General features: G+C 39.1%; 2 protein-coding genes across 2 annotated transcripts in view; one reads left to right on the plus strand and one right to left on the minus strand.

Annotated features, from left to right (window-relative positions):
* LOC110058412 (uncharacterized) overlaps positions 1-6567 on the plus strand; it is a 29212-nt gene extending 22645 nt beyond the window's left edge. Inside the window, exons 13-19 of the mRNA XM_020765065.2 lie at positions 884-970; positions 1359-1515; positions 2280-2431; positions 3052-3183; positions 3593-3702; positions 3976-4160; positions 6432-6567. Of these exons, the coding sequence (XP_020620724.2) occupies positions 884-970; positions 1359-1515; positions 2280-2431; positions 3052-3183; positions 3593-3702; positions 3976-4122 (785 nt within the window). The 3' untranslated portion in view covers positions 4123-4160; positions 6432-6567. The remainder of the gene's footprint in view (positions 1-883; positions 971-1358; positions 1516-2279; positions 2432-3051; positions 3184-3592; positions 3703-3975; positions 4161-6431) is intronic.
* A 4-nt stretch (positions 6568-6571) lies between these two features.
* Positions 6572-19352, minus strand: part of LOC110058431 (regulating synaptic membrane exocytosis protein 1-like) — a 29467-nt gene continuing 16686 nt past the window's right edge. The window contains exons 14-25 of the mRNA XM_089279756.1: positions 19192-19263; positions 18381-18519; positions 17423-17683; positions 16344-16581; positions 14172-14269; positions 13197-13377; positions 12263-12378; positions 10528-10846; positions 9797-9921; positions 8837-8944; positions 8227-8369; positions 6572-7539 (exon numbers count right to left, since the gene is read on the minus strand). Of these exons, the coding sequence (XP_089135882.1) occupies positions 7399-7539; positions 8227-8369; positions 8837-8944; positions 9797-9921; positions 10528-10846; positions 12263-12378; positions 13197-13377; positions 14172-14269; positions 16344-16581; positions 17423-17683; positions 18381-18519; positions 19192-19263 (1941 nt within the window). The 3' untranslated portion in view covers positions 6572-7398. The remainder of the gene's footprint in view (positions 7540-8226; positions 8370-8836; positions 8945-9796; positions 9922-10527; positions 10847-12262; positions 12379-13196; positions 13378-14171; positions 14270-16343; positions 16582-17422; positions 17684-18380; positions 18520-19191; positions 19264-19352) is intronic.

Here is a 19352-nt window from a genome sequence, read left to right on the forward strand (position 1 = left end):
AGAAGCAGAGGAAGGTTCATGTTGTGTAATTCGTTCATCATTGGGGGATTACTTGATTTATCGGCATTTCCCGGTTTTATCCGCTCACGTTTTTTTTCCTGCCCAAGTCTTTCTTCACGTGTGTTTAGACGTGATCCGATATATAATGACCTTGTTTTGTTCCACATTATTGGCGTCGGTGGAGTCCGCCATCATTTGAAAGCATCGGGAATGACTCGAACGCACTATTTACTCTTAAAGCACTATTAATATCGTAATTTCATTTTAAAGTTTGTCTCATATTCCATCGGCCCTTTCTGGTTTATTTTCTAGTTAATATCATCGACATGTCACTGAAACAGATTATGACGCCTTCCCTGGCCGCAAGACGAAGAACCCTTGTGAGAGTATGTAAGGAATGCTAGAGAAATTTCTTATCATTTCCCTGCGGTACTTACAGTAGAAGCTCCGTGCGTCCTGTCATGAGAGAAGCCTGAATGATTAAAAATAAAGCTACCTCAATAATCTCACTGCAACGACATGCTAACATGGTAAAAAATTCCAGAGGAAACATACTTTTAAAATCTGTTTTATAGAGTAAAAGTAAGTGCCGTTTAAGAATAGCTAGCAGTAATCATAGATTTAAATCAATGAGATTACTCATTTAAAAATTGTTTCATATATAGCACCATTGACCATTGTCTTTTCACACTGACCCGGTCAGTTGAACAATAATACTTTTCTTCATTAAACATTCAATCAAAAATTCCAAAATTGAAAGCTGCGTTGCTTAGGAGCGCCTTTGACGTAATCCGCGGTATCTAATTCCGACCACTCCTGTGGTTTAGTTTCTTCTTCCTAGATGCCTCCAGCTGATTAAACATTCGCTTTCTTTGAATTACAGGTCTAAGCGGTGGAGAGGGAGGTAAAACCACCACTCGAGCTCCAACCACTAAACCTGTAGTCACGACAGTGGTTCCAACAACAGGATGTAAGTGAGCGTGTCAATTTATGTTTTTTTTTTCTCAGTTCAAATTAATCATTCTCACTGATTTGGGTGCCGAGGATCGTCTGATACTCTACACGTTCACAATTATTGCTCGGCATATACTTCACAAAACCACTGCCTTGACTTTCTACAATCCCAGCCACAGCTTCCATTTGTATTGTATCAGCAACCTCTGGGTTCGCCTCTGGGGTAAACGACTATGGCTATACCACACTGATCTATGCATAAGGCTGGCACTCCACGGGTAATTGGCTGAGAGTATACACACGGGTTGTGGCCAAACTGTGTAGTTGTGTGGCGTGACCATGACCATTGCTTTCAGATGGTTTATATGAGCTGATGACTAAGATATTTTTCTCTTGATTCACAGTTCAACCAGCGACATATGTATTTATTGGCTGTTTCCAGGATTCCGGCGAAAAGCCCCGTCCATTGCCCCTATTGATCGCAAACATGAGAAAAGGCATTGATTGGTACAATCTCGGCAAGACAGTACAAGCATGCGCAAATGTGGCAAAGAACAAAAGGTCGGTTTTCTTGAGTTTTAAGGTTTATCTTTTACCTTGCTGGGAACCTTAATTTGCGCCACGTATTTTAACCTAGATAGGAAAACGTAAAAAAGAAAAAAAAAACACTGCAGTCACCAAAGATATCATAATCATTTTCCGTGTTCGTGCTAGTAAGCTATCAATCAATCAATCAATCAATCAATCTTTATTTGTACTCACTCTTGCTAAGAAAAATTACACTGTTCAATGAAAATATGAAAAGTAAAAATTCGAGTACTAGCTGCCTGGACTAACCATAGGGGCTAGCAGAGCCAGGCAGCCAGTAAACATCAGCATTAAATAGAAATAAAGTACAGGTCAGCAAGAAAACTGAAGCACAAATGCACACACAAGAAGAAAAAAATAGAGGAAAAACGCCATTTTTATGCTATGAATCGAAGGAAGTCTAAAATAGCTAAATTTACATGTGAATACTATACAGAACATTAATATAAGAGGAGCACACAATAGCTGTAGCAACTAATAGGATGTATATAGAGAGTTCTTCTCCGCGAAAAAATGGGTCGGTTTTGTGGACACGGTAAAAATATACCGGAACATTCTTAGGCCAATATGGGAAAATCTAAGTTCTTACAGATGGACTTTTAATGGTACTATTACTCGCCCTGTGCTATTCCGCCAGGTTAGATATTTTCGGTAAGCCTTTGGTTGTGACCTTTACTGTAAGCGATTGTAGTTTGTGTATGCAGAAACCATACTGTTGTATTTGACTGTGTTCGTAGACTGGAATATTTCGGGGTGCAGTTTTACGGCGAGTGTTGGAGTGGACCTGACGCAGGCGAAACGTTTGCAAGAGATGGGCCTTCCGAAGCTTGTTATGAAGGGGTCGGCAAGACAAAAACCAATGCCGTTTATCGCATAGAAGACCTTCCAAGTAAGCAATAACAGATCTCTTGGAGAATATTTCCTAAGACTATTCAAGGCGCACGCCAAATTTGAATATATTCCTGAAACATTTAAGATCACTAAAGCATGTACACGTAAGGTATTCAAGTCTCGAATGTGGAATTTGGAGCTCTACAGTATTCTAGCTGGAAAGGAGCTAGCTAGTCTGTCAACAAACCCTATATTTTGTCTTGAGTTCGTCGAGATAGCAAGCAAAAGAAGAAAAAATAACTCGTAAAAAATAGATAAATGTCTGTGGACTGTCAAGCAAGAAGTAAGGGACAAAAAAGCGATACGTACATCTAAAGATTTCAAGAATGTTCAAGGACGTAGACTTGATGCATTTAGGACCGTTATTTCCATTTCTTAGTCATGTTCAAGTTCGTTGCAGCGAGTGAACATAAATTCGTTCCCTTTGGGTTAGGACTCCCCCCACCCCAAAGACGGAGATTATACTTGCATGGCTGTAAGTACGTTGAACGTTTTAAAATTGCGTCGAATTACAAAACAAACAGTGCCTCGAGAGCGACCTGGGTGCCTGATACAAAAGGGTAGATATGGTTGCAACACTCAATAAAAACATTCTTCAACAGTGCGTCTGTTTTTCAGCATGTTCTTCGGAGCTCAGTTTCAAGGCAGAAGTCAGTAGCGGTCAAGTCAGTGGACAGGCTTGGTGTGCGGGAGATTCTGATGAATTTCAGTGGATAACTTTGGATTTGGGTGGTGAAAGAAAAATTTCAGGTGAACAGGGGATTTTACCCTCATGGGGAAATAGAAAGATGGGATTTTTCGACAAGTATCTATATATATTAGAGTATCAGTTTGTGGATCACAGCCAAAGTGCACTGCAAGTTAAATTTCTGGTTATGTTAAATATTGCAATTTGCGTCTTATCCGATGTACATGTAATGTTAACGATAGTTGAAAGTGCAAGAAGAACCCCACATCTCTGGATATGGCCACGCAATTGTAAGCGTCAACTCTGTACCAGAATTTTATCAATTTGATTTCCAAGAAGCATTACATAGAAAACCTCCAATAATCAGTTCTTGATGAATCAGTATAGTAACTATTTTAAAGTTTTATATGTATATTGAGAATTCATGTTGACCTGGACATGAGCGTAAGTCTTTCTTGCTTGCATCTCAAGGTGTCGGCACTCAGGGTGCTGATAGGGACAACTGGGTAACCATGTACACTCTTGAGTGGAGTGAGGAAGGAGAATCCTGGGAGCCCTACCAGGAAGATGGTCATGATAAGGTACTGTCATTTTATCAACCCTTAAATTTTCTGGCTGTCTTCTTCATTGTCCGTCGGTCAGCAGTCAGTCATTCAGTCAGTCGGTCAGTCTGTAAGTCACTTCATTCAGTAGGGTAGTCAGGTAGTCAAGTAGTCAGTCAGTCAGTCAGTCATTCATTCAGTCAGTCAATCGTCCTTCACTATTTCTGTTTGTCTGTCTCTCTGCCTATCTGTCTCTGTCTATCACTATTTCACCCTCTCGCTCGGCCACTCACTTGATGTATGCCTTTACAGATCTTTACAGGGAATTCAGATCGATTCACTTTAGAGACACACTGGTTGAGGTATCCGATCACCACTGGTTTCTTACGCTTCAGACCAAAGTCATGGACCTCTACACACGTCTGTATGAAGATAAGAGTCTACGGTTGCAACGTGTAAAGAAGGCGTATACTCAGAAGGCAGACTCGTCGGTTAAGGTAGGTTTAATTTAAGTTCCAATATGTATGCCTTCTGATAAATACAGTCGAACCCCTATTAAGCAGTCACCTATTAAACCATTTCCCCGAGGTTGGCCGTTTAATAGGGGTTCAACTGTAGGTAGCAAAATCGACTCATTTGTCGAACATAACTTTTTACGTTCTGGATAAAGCTATATATGAGGAACAATTGTAACAATGATATAGCGATAGCTTCACGCAGAAAATTACAAAATGGCAGCAAGGTTAGTTAATTTAATTCAGAAAACTCCGCAATACATTACTTTACTCCAAGAAACCCGTTATATTGCCATTTCAAATTAACCACGTGATTCCAATCCCAGTAAACCGTTTACCTAAATATACAGCTCTGAATGAAAAAAAAATCATCCAAAGATAGAATTAACGACAGGACTTTATGGAATCACGGTTATACTAGCTTAGCGCAATGCTAACCTCCTTAAATAAACGCTTTGGCAAATTGCCTTCTAGAATGCAAATACGCACATAGCTGTATAGTTCATACGTTTTCCAGAATACCACTGAGTCGTCGAATACTTTACAGTTTTATTTTGTATCTGTGTGTGTGTGACGGCAAGCAGCTGTATTTTACCCAATACACTCCTATGTTTATGTTCTCATGTCATGGGAAATGGCCTTATCGCTTAAGGTTACCGTATACCTTCAGGGGTGTCTCGCGTCCAAGCGATGTAGCGCGTCCGGTTTAAGCTGTAGATACCTAAACCCCTGTATCAAATTAAAGCTTATAGGGCCGGCTATAAAAAAATTACCAAAAATTTTGAAATAAAATGAACTTCCGATTTTTTCATGGCCACTAAATGCGAGCGTCCTAATCACCTTTTGGAAGCTACAAGTCAAAGCGAATTTTATTTTTCGCCAATTTATTTTTTTCCTCGGTTTCAGGACAAAAAGCGCTAAAAAAGCGTGTCTGCGTTTTGTCATGTTCAATTGCAGTAAAAAGTTACAGAACATTTTCGAAATAGGGTTTAAAAAATGTGAAGTTATCGTACAAAAATTGCTCTCGGATAAAAAATATTTCAAATAAACAATTCGCAGACAGGTTTTTGTTTTTTTATATATTAATCTAGCTACTGTCTAAATTTGAGGGCAATCAAACAAATCCCCTTTGAGTTGTAACTCTTTAAAGTGTCTGCTTCAACCGAAAAAATTTACTCGAGAAAACAGCGCTACGAAAAATCTCTTGTTTCGCAAACAAACTCCGCCCACAGACGCCTTCAACTGGGTTCTCCGATCACTGAACCAATCAGCGCTTGGAAAATTTACTACCATTAACTCGCGGTGAAATTTACGCATGAATCTCCAAAAAACCCTTGTGTTTCGCAATGCGCTCAAGGCAGAGAGATAATTTTTCTGTAGCTCGGTTTTTCTTGAAGCTGGTCTAGCAAAATTGGGAAGACGAAAAAGGATACGAACGTTAGAGTGGCTTTGCGACGAAAACAAACTGAGCAAAAGAAAGCGCGGCGGAGCAAACGTGCATGGATAATATTCCAATGGATCTCAATGAGTTGGACGATTCAACGGTATCGGACTCAACAAAAGAGTCACTGTAAACGTCGCTGTTATCGCTGTCGAGTTCCCAAATGTTTACAGAACCTTTCTCTTCTCTTGACTCGATCTTTTTGCCCGCTTGATACGATAGCTATAGTTTCATCCGCAAGGCCAACTTTCGCTTCTTAACTCACTGATGTGTTTTCATTCGCTTTTTCGAACTGGTATACAGAGTTTCCCTGGGTCCATGTTTACTTATAACTTAATAGAATTACACCTAAGACGAAAAATGCTTGGATTAACAATGCTGATTAACGGAGTAGCCAGCCAATTCGTGGTATCCATATAAGTAATATTCCCGCGAAAGTAGTCTCGGTTGATTGCGTACACGTTATAGGGCTGTCAGTCAAGAGGGAACTTTTACTTCCGGCCATAACGTAAAACCTCCATTTCTCTGCCAATATTAAGTTTTCCTTTCAATTTTGTTTTCAGAAATTAGAGATTACTCTTCGACCATTACTTTGAACCAAAAATCCAAATTTGAAGAAAATTGCCGATCTGAAGGTATACTCTAACGTTAAAGGGGAAATCTCTTAGGGTTTAGAAGGCTGGACATAACTGTGCATGTGCTTGTTCAGTTATAAAAACGCTACAACGCCTTTCTATATGATTATGTTTTTGCAAAGGCATTTGTTTATAACAGTTATTGTAACTGATTTTTATTTATTTATATCCTTGTAGATATTTCCGTAATCATGGAGGTTCAAGTAACAGCCCAAAAAACTGATGACTGCATGTTATATTATAATTACACCCTGTTTAGTACACTTGTCCTGTTGAAAGTTATCTACCAACAGAAATAAAACGAGTCACTTGACGATGTCTCTCTGTGTTTGCTTTTACTATATTTTTCGAATACAACTAACAATCAATTGGAAATAGACTACACTCCAGATATGACGTTAAGTTCCGCTAATGAGTTCTGCATGCGGCTTGTTTTCGATCAAAACTGAAGAGGAGCTAGTTTTGATAGGCGTAATATCGGAACGAATTTTGCGTTTTTTAGAAACGTACTGTGGAAGCGAGTTCCCAAGATGTTGATAACCATATGATAAATACTTTTTCTTTTTGTGAGTCACTCAGTCGAACAATTCTAAGCTAGGCTTTGTAGTAGTGCTGAGAATTTTCTCCATGCTTATCCTTTTGGAGTGTTGAATAAATAGACAATTAATAAATCAATAAATGAATTTTGTTATACTAGCAATTGACGCGCCTCAAAAGCGTTTAACGAGTCGACCTATAAACCCGACCTATATGGCCCACTGTCTTGCACGTGCTCAGGCCGTGAGTTAAAACAACAAATGAGGAAGAGCGTCTAGCTAGAGAACAGATAAGTTTACTTATTTTGGAAGTTGACAGTTGAAATTAAAAAATATACATTTATTATATTTATAAAGAGAAACATTAAACCTAAAGAAGAATATCGCGATGCAGATTCGAAAGCTTGGAAGGTTTAGTCATAAATGTATAAATTAAAATGAAATAATTATCGTTGTCATCTGACATCAATGAACCCCTTTTCTTCGCTCTGGAAAGGATTAAGGATTTGGGGAAACAAAACTATTTGCCACCCTTTGGGCCAGTTACTAAAGGGTAACTGAAAATAAAATCTCCAAAGGATTGGTTTTGGTTCTCGACAAATCAACCATCATTCACTCAGTTGGGAGTCAATAAATAACTTATACCAAGACACTTGCTTAACACTGAGGTTAAGAGCTCCTAAGGCAATGCGGACTTCTCCAAGCAGCACTTTGCGACCAAATATGCCCTGCTTGCACCATATGCTCACCTGTGGAAATACAATTGTTTGTAAACAGTTAAACTGGCAAAAAAGAAGAACAAATTGAAAGCAAGGCAGAACAGTAGCAAGTAAACTAGGAAGGAGGGAAAGGAACCAGAGGGTGGCTACTCACACAACTGACTTTGTAGAGAGGATTCACACGAAAGGGGTACAGTTGTACCTTCAAGCTCTTTTGGGCTGAAAGTGTATACCAGCGTGGCAATTTCTCAAGCTTAACGATAAGTAAGTAAAACTGTCATGTACATAAAAAGTAAGTAAGTCATCCTACACTTTATAATTGATCCGAGGGTGGAGAAAAGGTGCGCAGTTTGTTTACTGTGAGAATGTGAAAGGGATTGCATCTTTTGGAGAGTCACATTGACAGAATTACCTTTTCTGTCAGACATGATCCATAAATGGGCACTTTCAGACCTCAGGCTGTAGCATCCCCTGATAATCTTTGTTGAGTACCCCTCCGATCCTGCACTCACCACCGTGGAGGAGGGGGCGGGGAAGGGGGAAGGGCGGAGTGAGGGAGTAAAGAAAGAAAGAAAGAAGGAAGGAAGGAAGGAAGGAAGGAAGGAAGGAAGGAAGGAAGGAAGGAAGGAAGGAAGGAAGGAAGGAAGGAAGGAAGGAAAGCAAAAAGAAGTAAGCAAGAAAATAAGTAAACATTAAGTGAAATTAAAAAAGTCTTACCAACAACTCCTTGTTGTGGAGATCGTCCCCAGGATATTTAATTTTACAGTTATAAACTGGATTGACACTCTGACGAGTGATAGACGTCTTTCGCTTGAGAAGCCTGATATGTTCCTTTATCAGATATGTCTTTACATAGGTATCTGTGCAAAATTAAATAATATGTCAAATTATCTTACTTATGATCTATTGGAGGACAGGCCCATAGATGACGTCATCGACCTTTTTTGTTATATAAAACAAGTAGATTTTATGTTGCCGTCTCGTCTGTTCCCAATTAATAGCACAAAATGGGGTAAGAACATCAGTGACACACTCGGCCATCGCCTCGTGTGCCACTTTTTTGTTCTTATCATCTGTGATCTATTACTGAACAGACAGACGCAGGGTAACATGGAATCTACTTGTCAAATATTAGCAAAAAACGAGAAGTATTTAATGTGGTTTCTGGTTTACGTCTGCAATCTTCACAATGATCGTTGAAAAATTTAGTGCCTTCTCATAAAAGCAATGCACAGTCACCATGAAGGCGAAAGTTTTAAAATTCTCCAAACTAATACTACAGCAAATGTAAGCAAGTCATTAAGGAGAATTTGTATGGTTATCTTACCTGGTGGATGGTCGCCTGGGAGAAGTAGAATGATACCTCGTATGATCTCCACTTCAAGAGTTCCTCGGATTGCTAACAGACCAATTCGAAGGTAGCCAATTTCCTGACCTTCAAGAAATCAGATTATCATGCATTTTATCAAAGTGTATTTTGCTCTATTTTACTTCGCCTTTCAAGATCACGTGAACTACTCGTACGTAGAGTATTTCAAAAAGCTGTACATGACCATGAAACTTGAAGGATTTGTAACATGTCGGAGACGCAGAAATGATGTCAATACTTTTAAACAACCGCAAGGATGGATAGCCATTCTGGATTTCATGATTTTTAATAAAGGTCAGGAAATCACGCAAACTGGCTCATAATGGTAAAAACCTAAAAAGAAACTAAAATTATCTAAACAAAAGAGTAAAAGTTAGGACCAGAAAATGAAAAAAAAAAAAAAAAAAAAAAAAAAAAAAAAAAAAATAATAATAATAATAATAATAATAATAATAATAATAATAATAATAATAATAATAATAATAATAATAATACAACCCCGTCAAAAGACGGTTAGCATGGGAATGTTATGTTCCTCGGCCTATCACATGTCGCTCGAGATTTTTTCCACATAAATTAAATGAAAAGTCACCAAATGTGGAGTTACGTTTAAAGTTAGTTAGGCCTCAAAATCTTCCCTCCCCGATCTGAAGAAGCTAGAAGACGAAAGGGAATATCCAATCTTGTATTTACTGTTTTTTTTTTCTTTTTTTTTTTGGACCCGGGAAACACAGCCAGGACGCCAAGGACTCCTCGGCGCTTCCACACAGTGGTCGAGTACAATCAATCCACTCGATCTCTTCCCACAAAGCACTAGTAACAGCTTTGGTGGTCTGAAAACTAATCGAGAAAATTCGGTGCTGGTGAAAGAGATCCAATTTGCTCCAAATTAGATTCACGCTATCGTTTTACCATTACCTAGATATAAACTTCCTTTTCTCAACTGGCCTGGTCCGGTGACACCCTTTGCAGGATCTTCGCCAAACAAGGAAAGTCTCTCTGACGATTTCAAGCTTGGCGAGCGACTTAAAGCTTTAGAATACCTGAGATTGGAATGAAACACATCGTTTAATTTTGAGATTAGTTCAGATTGACACATTGATATTATAGGGCCATAAGGGAGCCTGCAGTCTTTGACTGTATCTACGCATCCTACTGAAATAAAGTTTCGTTCATTCAATCGTTCGTTCGTTCGTTCGTTCATTTACTGAGGTTAATTCACCAATATACTCCAAATACAGAGTTCCCAGTTTCTCATCTTCTCATCTCTAGGGCAATCAACCTGTTATTTTAGCCTGTGAAGAGTATTTTTAACTTAACTAAATTCTCGGATGATGCATTTCTATAGCTTTGTGGTTCAGTTGCTCTCAGAAGATCGCATATCATCCATTATGGCTGAGTTTGACCTAATATATAGAAAAGTTATGCTGCAAGTGTCACTCAGCTTTGAATTTTTGGGGACAGAAAGCAAAAAGAGGTATAGATAGCAAAATGGACAGAAAAACGTCTTTCTTTTTCGATTCTTTCCTGGTTTGCTCTGTTCGTTCACAGGTTCGTTTGGCAAATGCAACTTCTGCTTAAAGAAGACCCAATAAGATAATAGAAGACTAAAAGAGAACTCGTTCTTTAGTTACATGACGTATATTTACTTTCTCAAAGCGCTCATGGCTCCTTTTTTCTCCACTGGTGGCTTAGCAGCTGCTGTCACTTCCGCTTCGTTCTGTTCTGTATCATTCTGCAGAAACTCGGACATGTCATCATCGGGAGTGTTTGAGTGGAATATAACAATTTGAGGAATTTGTCCATTATCAGTAGCGTTTGAGGATGACTCTTGCTCCACGTTCTCCAAGGGTAGAACTCCCGCTCCACGGTTTTTAATAAGGGATGACTCCTGTTCCACGTTTTCCAAGGGTAGACATGATATTTCTACTGGTTGGCTTTCTGATGACGCAGTTACCATAGGTACAGCTGATAAATTAGAGAACGAAATATACGAGATTCAATGATGTGATGACTTAATGAACAGCTGTACATGTTTTTTGCTTTGTTTTGTTTTGTTCTCTTGTTATGGTACTTCCTTGACTTGCCTATTAGAATTTTGCGTTCAAAACTGACGAAAGTATCAATTGCATCGTTATCAATCATTTTATTTGAGAGGGCTGTTTCAGCACATATGTATTGTGAAAGCCAGTTCGGCCATCATTTTCTGGCACTTGACGACGTAGTTAATTGAACTTTAACACCAACTCGGAATCAAGACATCTGAATTATAATCAGGGTTGAATGGGAGATATTATCTCCCATTCAGCCCGGAAACAACGAATAGTTGTGAAATTAAAGCCTTAAAAAAATTCAGGCCTGAACGGGATTCCAACTCATGACCTCTGCGAACCGGTGCAGTGCTCCACCAACTGAGCTATCAAGCCAACTGGGAGCTGATCATGTTGTGAGTTCGTAATATACCCGTAGATGGTGAAGAACGCAAGTGAATATTAGATCAAAGATCATACATTTGAACTGCGGAGAAAGATATGAAGACATGACTGATCATCGATGATCAGTCATGTCTTCATATCGTTCTGCGCAGTCCAAATATATGATCCTTCATATATTCACTTGCAATAGTGAATCTTTGTTATGCTCCACGACTCTTACGAAGCAGGGATCCCTATGCCATGGTTGGGCACAGCCCAACTCAACTGATACACTAATAGTATTTTAGACTGAAGAGTGCACATAGCATTCCTAGAAACTACAATACCAGCCAAAAGTAGCTGGGACACTTGAGCTGTATCACGTATCCCCCTTCCCCCCTAATCAATGTTGGAAAATATCGCGTTTTCTCCAACAAAAAAAGGGAAAAATCACCTGACTGTCAACATTGAAAGTGGGGGGAGGGGAGAACTTGGTTCGTGTCCCAACTCTTTTGTCTGGAATTTTAGCTTTTAAAGCAAATTTGATTGACTTATAAACAACTATCATGCGCGGGTTTTCATATGAAACATGATTGTTTTGTTGTATAAAACAAGAAACATCGCTATCGCCGTTACACTGCTTAATACTCAGGCAGCACAAACAATTGCGCAGAGTTTGGCACAGGTGAGGTACACTCCACGCAATGTTTCATATGAGACCATGAAGGAAATTTTGAGAGAAATCTTGCAAGGTCCCACGAGCTATCGTAGCAAATTTTAACGAAGCCAAGCGAAATTTTGCAACAGCAGAAACTATACGCTTTGAATGGGTGTCCGGGTTTTCGAAGACAATTCTTCGAATCTTCGGTGGGAGAGGAGTTTTCGTTCATTTTCTAGGAAAAGCCCCGATATTCGCGCATTTCCTCGAATACCGTTAGCATTACTTATGCACATTATTGTATTTATTTACCTTCGCATTGCTCTTCGGAAGCAGTGCAAACCGAATCTTCCTTCTGATTGGCTTCCTGCTCAGCCACATTACTGAGCTGCCCCTTCAGGGATGGCTTTGAAAAGCTGAAGTGCTGCCTAGAATTAAAATGTTTTAACTTTGTTAGTGTTGCTAGAGTTAAAGGTCAACAATTTGGTTACAAACACGACTAGGTTAGCAAAGATTGTCCTGCAGTAGCGTAGATGCCTTCGCGACTGTGTTCAGAGGTACCTTGGGTAGTGGTAGTGCACTATTCAAAGAAGAAGAAATTAGAGGAGACACCACAAACGAATATATATCATCAACTGGCCAAATGGAAATCAGAAATGGAACGATAGTGACGAAATAAGTAAGATTGCTAGTTTGCGTTGATCGGTTCCTTGACTTTAAGAACTCAAAATAGGCGAAAACAACTTGTGAGCGCGTGTGCAAAAATGTAAATTTCAAATGATTATTCGGACTGCGTATTTATGGTCAATAATAACAAACGCAAATAAAAATAAACCAATCAGACGGAGGTGAAAGGAAAAAAGGGGCCAGTGTCAAACGCGGGAAAACCTGCGAACGCCAAGTTTTAATTTGTTGGGATATAATTCCGGTTTCAACATTAACAACAACAACAAAACACAACACGTATTTCGTTAATTGGCAGGGCATATTACACTGTTTTTACTATGAGCCAACTGTAGATACATGTAAGTGAGCTGAAATGCAAATAAAACGCATACAGTCGAGCTTTTCCACAACGGCACCTTGGAGACGGAGGGAAGTGGCCGTTGTTACGAGGTGGCCGTTGTACGGAGGTGGCTTTTAGTGAAGGTTCGGCTGTAATTAGCTTGGTTCATAATCAGAAATCGGCGCTTTTTAAGTCAAAATTGATTTGAGACTGGCGGTACTAAGACAAGAGAGAGTTTACCTTGGCTCTTCATGTTCCAACACAGGGGGTGTCAATTCCGATAAACGCTTCACAAGTCCAGGAAAGACCCCAGGACTTGGAGGTACTTGTAAATAGTTTGTAAAGGATCTTTCCCTTCGAATGTCCTCTGTTGACTTCGAGATACATGGGGTTGCTGGTAAGGACTTGTATCCCGGGGCAACTGTGTGGTCCAAAAACGCCAAAGAATAAGGTTAAAGAACCTGTATGGCGACTAGTGCAACTTAGAAAGGGCGTCAACGTTTTTATCTCCAAAAAAACTCATTCTAGCTACCCTATTAGACGTTAAAAATGGTTAAACACAGTTCGTGCAGTTTTGGCCAAACAAAATTCGAAGACTCTTAATAATAGCAATAATAATAATATTGACAATGATAATGACAATGACAATGACAATGATAATGATAGTGGTACTGATAATGATAAATACTTTATTTATACTGCAAAAAATAAATCAGCTGACTTTAAATATAAAGACAGCTGGTATAAACCTATGTGCAGTTGAAAAAATATTTCAAATTAGTGTCATATTAAAAACTGAAAAGGAAGATTTGGTTACAACAATAAAAACTATTAACTAAATGCAGTACATTCATGCTGTATTCTGTCTTGCTTTAACAAATACTCTTCAATTTCTTTTTTTCAATTCTTCAGTTTGCTCAATTTTCTTTGTTTGTTCGTTGGTCCTTCATGGTCAAAGGTAAAGTCTGCACTTCTAGGAATATTTCTACCCCTCCTTGGACGGGATACTGGTCCATCGCAGGGGTTTTTCCTTAATGGAATATCCGAAGAGTTGCGAAGTCGATGAAACAGTGAACGACCATCAAGAGTTTAGAGCTAGCCATTGACTGTACTCATTTTCCAACACGGAGGGGATGGGAGTGAGGTATTTGAATTGTAGAGTGGTTTTTCATCGATAATGTTAGTGAAAGTGGTTAATTACTGTATCACCCTTACATTTTGCCATTGATTCGCAAGCATCGCGTTTGGCAGCCTCTCCAACTGGTTGCTTTTCATGCAGCTTACCTAAGCGTATTCGCAGATTCGATGGATACCTGGAAGACAAAACGAATTGTCTTTACGAGTGTATATATGCTAAAAAAAAAAGGAAAGCACAAAGGAATGTACAGGTCTTCTGAACCCAGCTATTTCTAAGGAAGGGGAGGAGGGGGAGGGTAGCTGGAGGGGATTTATGGGGGCTTCGAAAACAACTGGGTCACCATTATCTAGAAAAATATGTTTATTATCATAATAATAATCATAATCATAATCATAATAATAATAAATTCAGTCTTATATAGCGCTGCATGCTTCTTCAGAATTCAGTAGCGCCTTACAAAATATATAGCCAGGTAGATAAAACTAAAAGAGCTAACTGTAATCGTAATTACAGTTTATATATTGACTTAAATTAAGCAAGCGAGCTGCATGTCCTTAATTGATCAGGATGATTTTAGTTCAAGGGAAACAAAATCACAAATCAGTTCGGAATAGCGAGGAGTTACCGGAAATAACCGAGTTCTTAAATCAAAATAGCCGGTAGTAAATGACTGAAAAAATTAGGAGAAATCCAGTTACTCAAGAAAATTAAGGCCTGGCTTTAAAACTTGTCATGAGAAAAGTGAGGAGGTGGTCTAATTTTTAGGCATTTAAGGTGGCTCCCTAGAGTATTTACAAACACACTCCCTATAGAGCGCGAGTTAGAAAAGAAGACTCTTAAAGCTTTCCCTGTAGAGATTTACCAGCATGGGTACTGTTAAAATAAGGCTTATTGTTTGGTTGTCAATTTATTGATTAAGGCCGTTACCATGGCAATACCTCATCTAATGACAGGCAGATATATTCCTCATTTTGGCCTTAACTCCTTGATATTGATACTTTCCTTCGGTGAAATTTTTTTTATATTTTGCCACATCATGGAAATGATATTGCCTGACATTTTGAATTGGTAAAAGGTCAAGGTTGTTCAGACGGTTTTCCCAATATTTTGTAATTTGTCATTCTTTTAAATACATTAGATTAGCTCTGACAGATTTTAACAAAAATAGGGTATTTTATGGGAATTGTATGTGGTTACAAATGAGCTAAATTTAAAAAACAATTCACCGAAGGAAAAGCGAGAAAATTCACTGCCAGTTTTGCGTTTTGTGCTCATTTTGACGTCTTAAAATATCGAAAAACACTGACGTTTTCCTTTGAGCGTGCGCAGATAACTTTAGCTTCCGTCCTCAGCGCGTGTGCATCGTAAAACTATAGGGAGCCACCTTAACGCAACACCCTATAATCTTGGAATATCTTTATGAGTAAAAAGTTCGGCAACCTTTAATATTTTTTTGGGCTGATATATTGTCACGTGACCTGTCAGGGCTATTTTTAGCTCACATTTCTTCTTAGCAACATGGCACCGTCTTTTACAACATCTAGGAAGCTGGCATTAGTTTTATAATTTTAAGACTATTAAGTACTTTATTTCCTTGCCCGGACCTGTTGAGATTTTTTAAAATAAAAGCATCAAATAAGAATTCAGTTTTATTGGGGGATTGGGCACTAGTACAAAATGCCGTTTATTTTCAAAATTAATGAAAGATTTAATTAAGTCCGGGAACAAATGTTTTGTTGCTAACCTTTTGAGCTATCTGGGTGCATTTAAGTTAAATGACTGCTGATGTAAACTGGTGCCATTTTCGCTCAAAGGTTTTTTGGAAGTTTTTGGCCGTCAGAAGTCACGTAGCCTAATTTGCACATATCATCCAGATAAATATGACAAAATTTGCAAAAACAGTTTGTCTGAAAAATTTTTAGATTAGTGTGGTTAAAGCCTTAGAAGATAGACCACCCCCCTAATTGTTGGGTGCAATAAAGATAGAGCCATGCCCTAATAATTGTTTTGAGTAAAGATAATGGGTTTGAGTCCGCGATGGCTATAATGTTAAATATTCGCTTTTTAAAGCTGACAGTAAGCTGAGGCCTGGGAGTTCCAAAAGTGTTGGTGGCAAATAACTGGGCTGAAATTCAAGAGGAATCCGTGAAAATTGACCTGATAACTGAAATTCCACCACCACAATCCAGATCCCTTGACTGGTCGAGTTAACGCTCAGGCAACTATGAAACAAGCCAATGCAGACATACCTTTTCATGGCCTTCAGCGCTCCTTTAAATTTTCCCTCTCTTTCCCCTTTAACTTCAAGCTCTTGCTCGTTAGAGTTGTCCCGCATTAATTTGAGCTGTGACAAGTGTTTTACTGGGCTGAGAGCTGATTTTAAGATATCGGTTGATTTCGCGAATTTCCTTTTCAGTCTCAGATCTTCCAAGGAAGCTGGAATGCTTGTTGCGGGTGTAACAGGTGCCGAATTGCTTTTGTATGATTCTGTGAAACAAGCAAAACGTGTTTTTAAGTGGTTTCGACCTGAAAAAGGGTATAAATGTTGACCATTTTGGTCTGAAATAGGATATGTTTTTCACTCTGGCCTGGTACTGGTTATTTTGTTTACAAGGTACTCTTTCCACATCAACATTGGCAAATTTGTAGCTAGCCGCTCTCAAATGTTTACGCAAATGGAAGCCATTTCTGGTTAGCTATGGTAATATTTAGAGCAGTATACTAATTTTAGAGATCTGAAATACACCTTATTCCAAAATGGCCGCCATTTTAGTGTTCCTCTGTTTACTTGCAAATTAGCCCTTGTTGCCTCGTTTAAGGGAAAATGTTCTTTTGAATTTCGAGTTTAAGAACGAGGCAACAAGGGCTAATTTGCAAGAAAACAAAAGAATACTTAAATGGCGGCCATTTTGGAATAAGGTTTATGGGGTGTCGAGTTTTCGCTAAAGTCTGAAATGGGGTATGGAAAATCACAGGTTTTTGTCTGAATTAGGGTACTTGTTTTAAGGTTCGCGACGTACGACCCACACCAAAAACATTGGGGAGTACACCCCCACCCCCCGGAATGGGTGCGCACACGCCTCCAAAATTGCTGCCATGTATATTGTTACCCCAGGGTTAAAAGATAATGGTACACCCAGCACACCGCTACTCTGATTTGATTGATTTTTCCAAAACCACCAGAAATGACCCAGAACTAGTTAGCTGCTAAAAGTTAAATTTTGCTGTTAAAACAAATACCAAATCTGGAAAAACCTGCCTGTCAAAATATGATTGCAATGGAAACATTAAAGATTTTTTTTTTCTGATAGAACGTTCCTACTCTCACCTAAATATTTCCTCTGGATAGAATGCCTTATGGAGAACTCAGTTTGTCTTCTAGGACGGAAGGCCTCCATTGTGACGACGGAATCAACTCGTCTCCGCTTTCTATGATAAAGAGCCCTGTTACCTTTCCCGTAGTCAAGGACTGTGGAAGATAAGCTACTCACTGGGATGTTAACCGTGCTTAAGCTGAGGTGAGCAAACCTACAACAAGAAGAGCTGCTTTTCTTCACTCTGGAAGCATTATCCCACTGGAAACTATTACCTTCACAAGAAAAGAAAGCGAGAGCGAAGTCAGTTCTATATTTAAAGCGTGTGAAAATATTGACTATATTTTACGAAGTGCCATGGTCCTGAAAGGGGGACTGTAGTTACAAGCTTAACACGTGTACACTGTTGTCAACAGCCTGGAATAATTTCAATGTGCAGTCATCCTCTTTCATAGTTGTTTGAAGAGTCAAAGGGTGCACGGATTACAAAATCGATTAAAAATCGATTAAAAATCGATTAATCTGATTTCCATCAGAAAACTTTATTTTCAACCCTACCCGCAACATATTGACGCGACATGCGATGCTTTTAATACCTACAAATACACTTGCAAAAAAAGTACTCTATTGCGATTGGCTAAGAGCCGTGCAGTTCAAGTTAAACACCGGTGCAAAAATTGTAACGCCAGTGTAAAGTGCAACAAAGATAACCGCGGTCCTCCGAGGTGCTTCGAAGGTGATCGAAGTTAACCCAGAGGTAGTCGACACAAATATTTATAAAAACATTGGTTGGTTTAATATAAAAAATAAAACAAGGAAGCAAACAAACGTCGAGCGATTACCTACAATACCGAACGTGACATCATTTAGACAAATTGAAATTGTAGTACTTTCTTTCTCACCACAGATTTTATTTAATCATGATCGTAAAAACATGGTCGTAAAATATATCTTAAGTAGTGACAGCACTACCTTCTTTTTTGGGTCGCGGTGATAGAGTATGTCTGCGAGGCATTGGAACCGGGAGGAAACTGGAGAACTCGTCGTGATCAACAAGATCAAACCACTGGGCGCCACTGCAAAGGCACTCTGGTGTCAGTTTAATGAGAACCTATAAGGTATTCACACGTGTCAGTAGGCCAAGCAAAACACTGAAAAGCCTCTGAGGACCGGGGTCATTAAGTTGTGTTCTTTGGCACAGTGTCTCTCCACTCAGGAACCCAGGTGGGTTTTGGTGAACTTAACGCCTGGGGACAGCTTTGCGATGGACAAATATCCCATCCTTGGGAGTATAGAAATACTCCTGGTGAGTTAATGACACGGAAATTGCGAGTTAAACCGGCAGCATGGGACACTTGGCACGATGCAGACTTCACCTGTTTTACTTCACATATATTGAAGTAATTTTGCTACCCTCTGGATAACTTGAATTTTGAGCCTATTTCTGTTGTAACTTACTTGATATGTTTTATATTCATTCAAGTAAATCTAAAGTTAGAGGAGATGGGTCACGGTTTCAACAACTTGAAATTAGCCTAAACTTTTCAAGTTCGTCGTCTGTAATCCTTGTCAATCTTTTCCGTCCTTAACGATCCTTGTTCCTTTATGGTTTATTATGATCCCTTAAGTGTTTTTCCATCTTAGGAAACTACTATTTTTTGGTTTCCTTCAATTTAAGGGTAAGTTTTTACGCGGACAAAATAACACAAAATTCCGTGACTGAGCTCGTTTAAAGGGGAGGTAAAATGGCTCTTAATGATATACATTGCAGCTCGTGACGTACCTCTCCGAGAAAGACGTTGCGCTTTGTTTTGTTTTCGCTCCATAGAGTTACTTCCAGTGTCCTAGAGGCAAGCTGTGAATGGAAACATATAGTGAGCGTTTCTGAAACAGAAGATCATCGATCGATCAGTGGTCGACCATTTTTCACCAACCAACCAACCA

This window comes from Orbicella faveolata, unplaced genomic scaffold (genome assembly GCF_042242905.1).
Source record: "Orbicella faveolata isolate gen_17 unplaced genomic scaffold, um_ofav_v1 contig_47, whole genome shotgun sequence".
In the NCBI taxonomy this organism is placed as follows: domain Eukaryota; kingdom Metazoa; phylum Cnidaria; class Anthozoa; order Scleractinia; family Merulinidae; genus Orbicella; species Orbicella faveolata.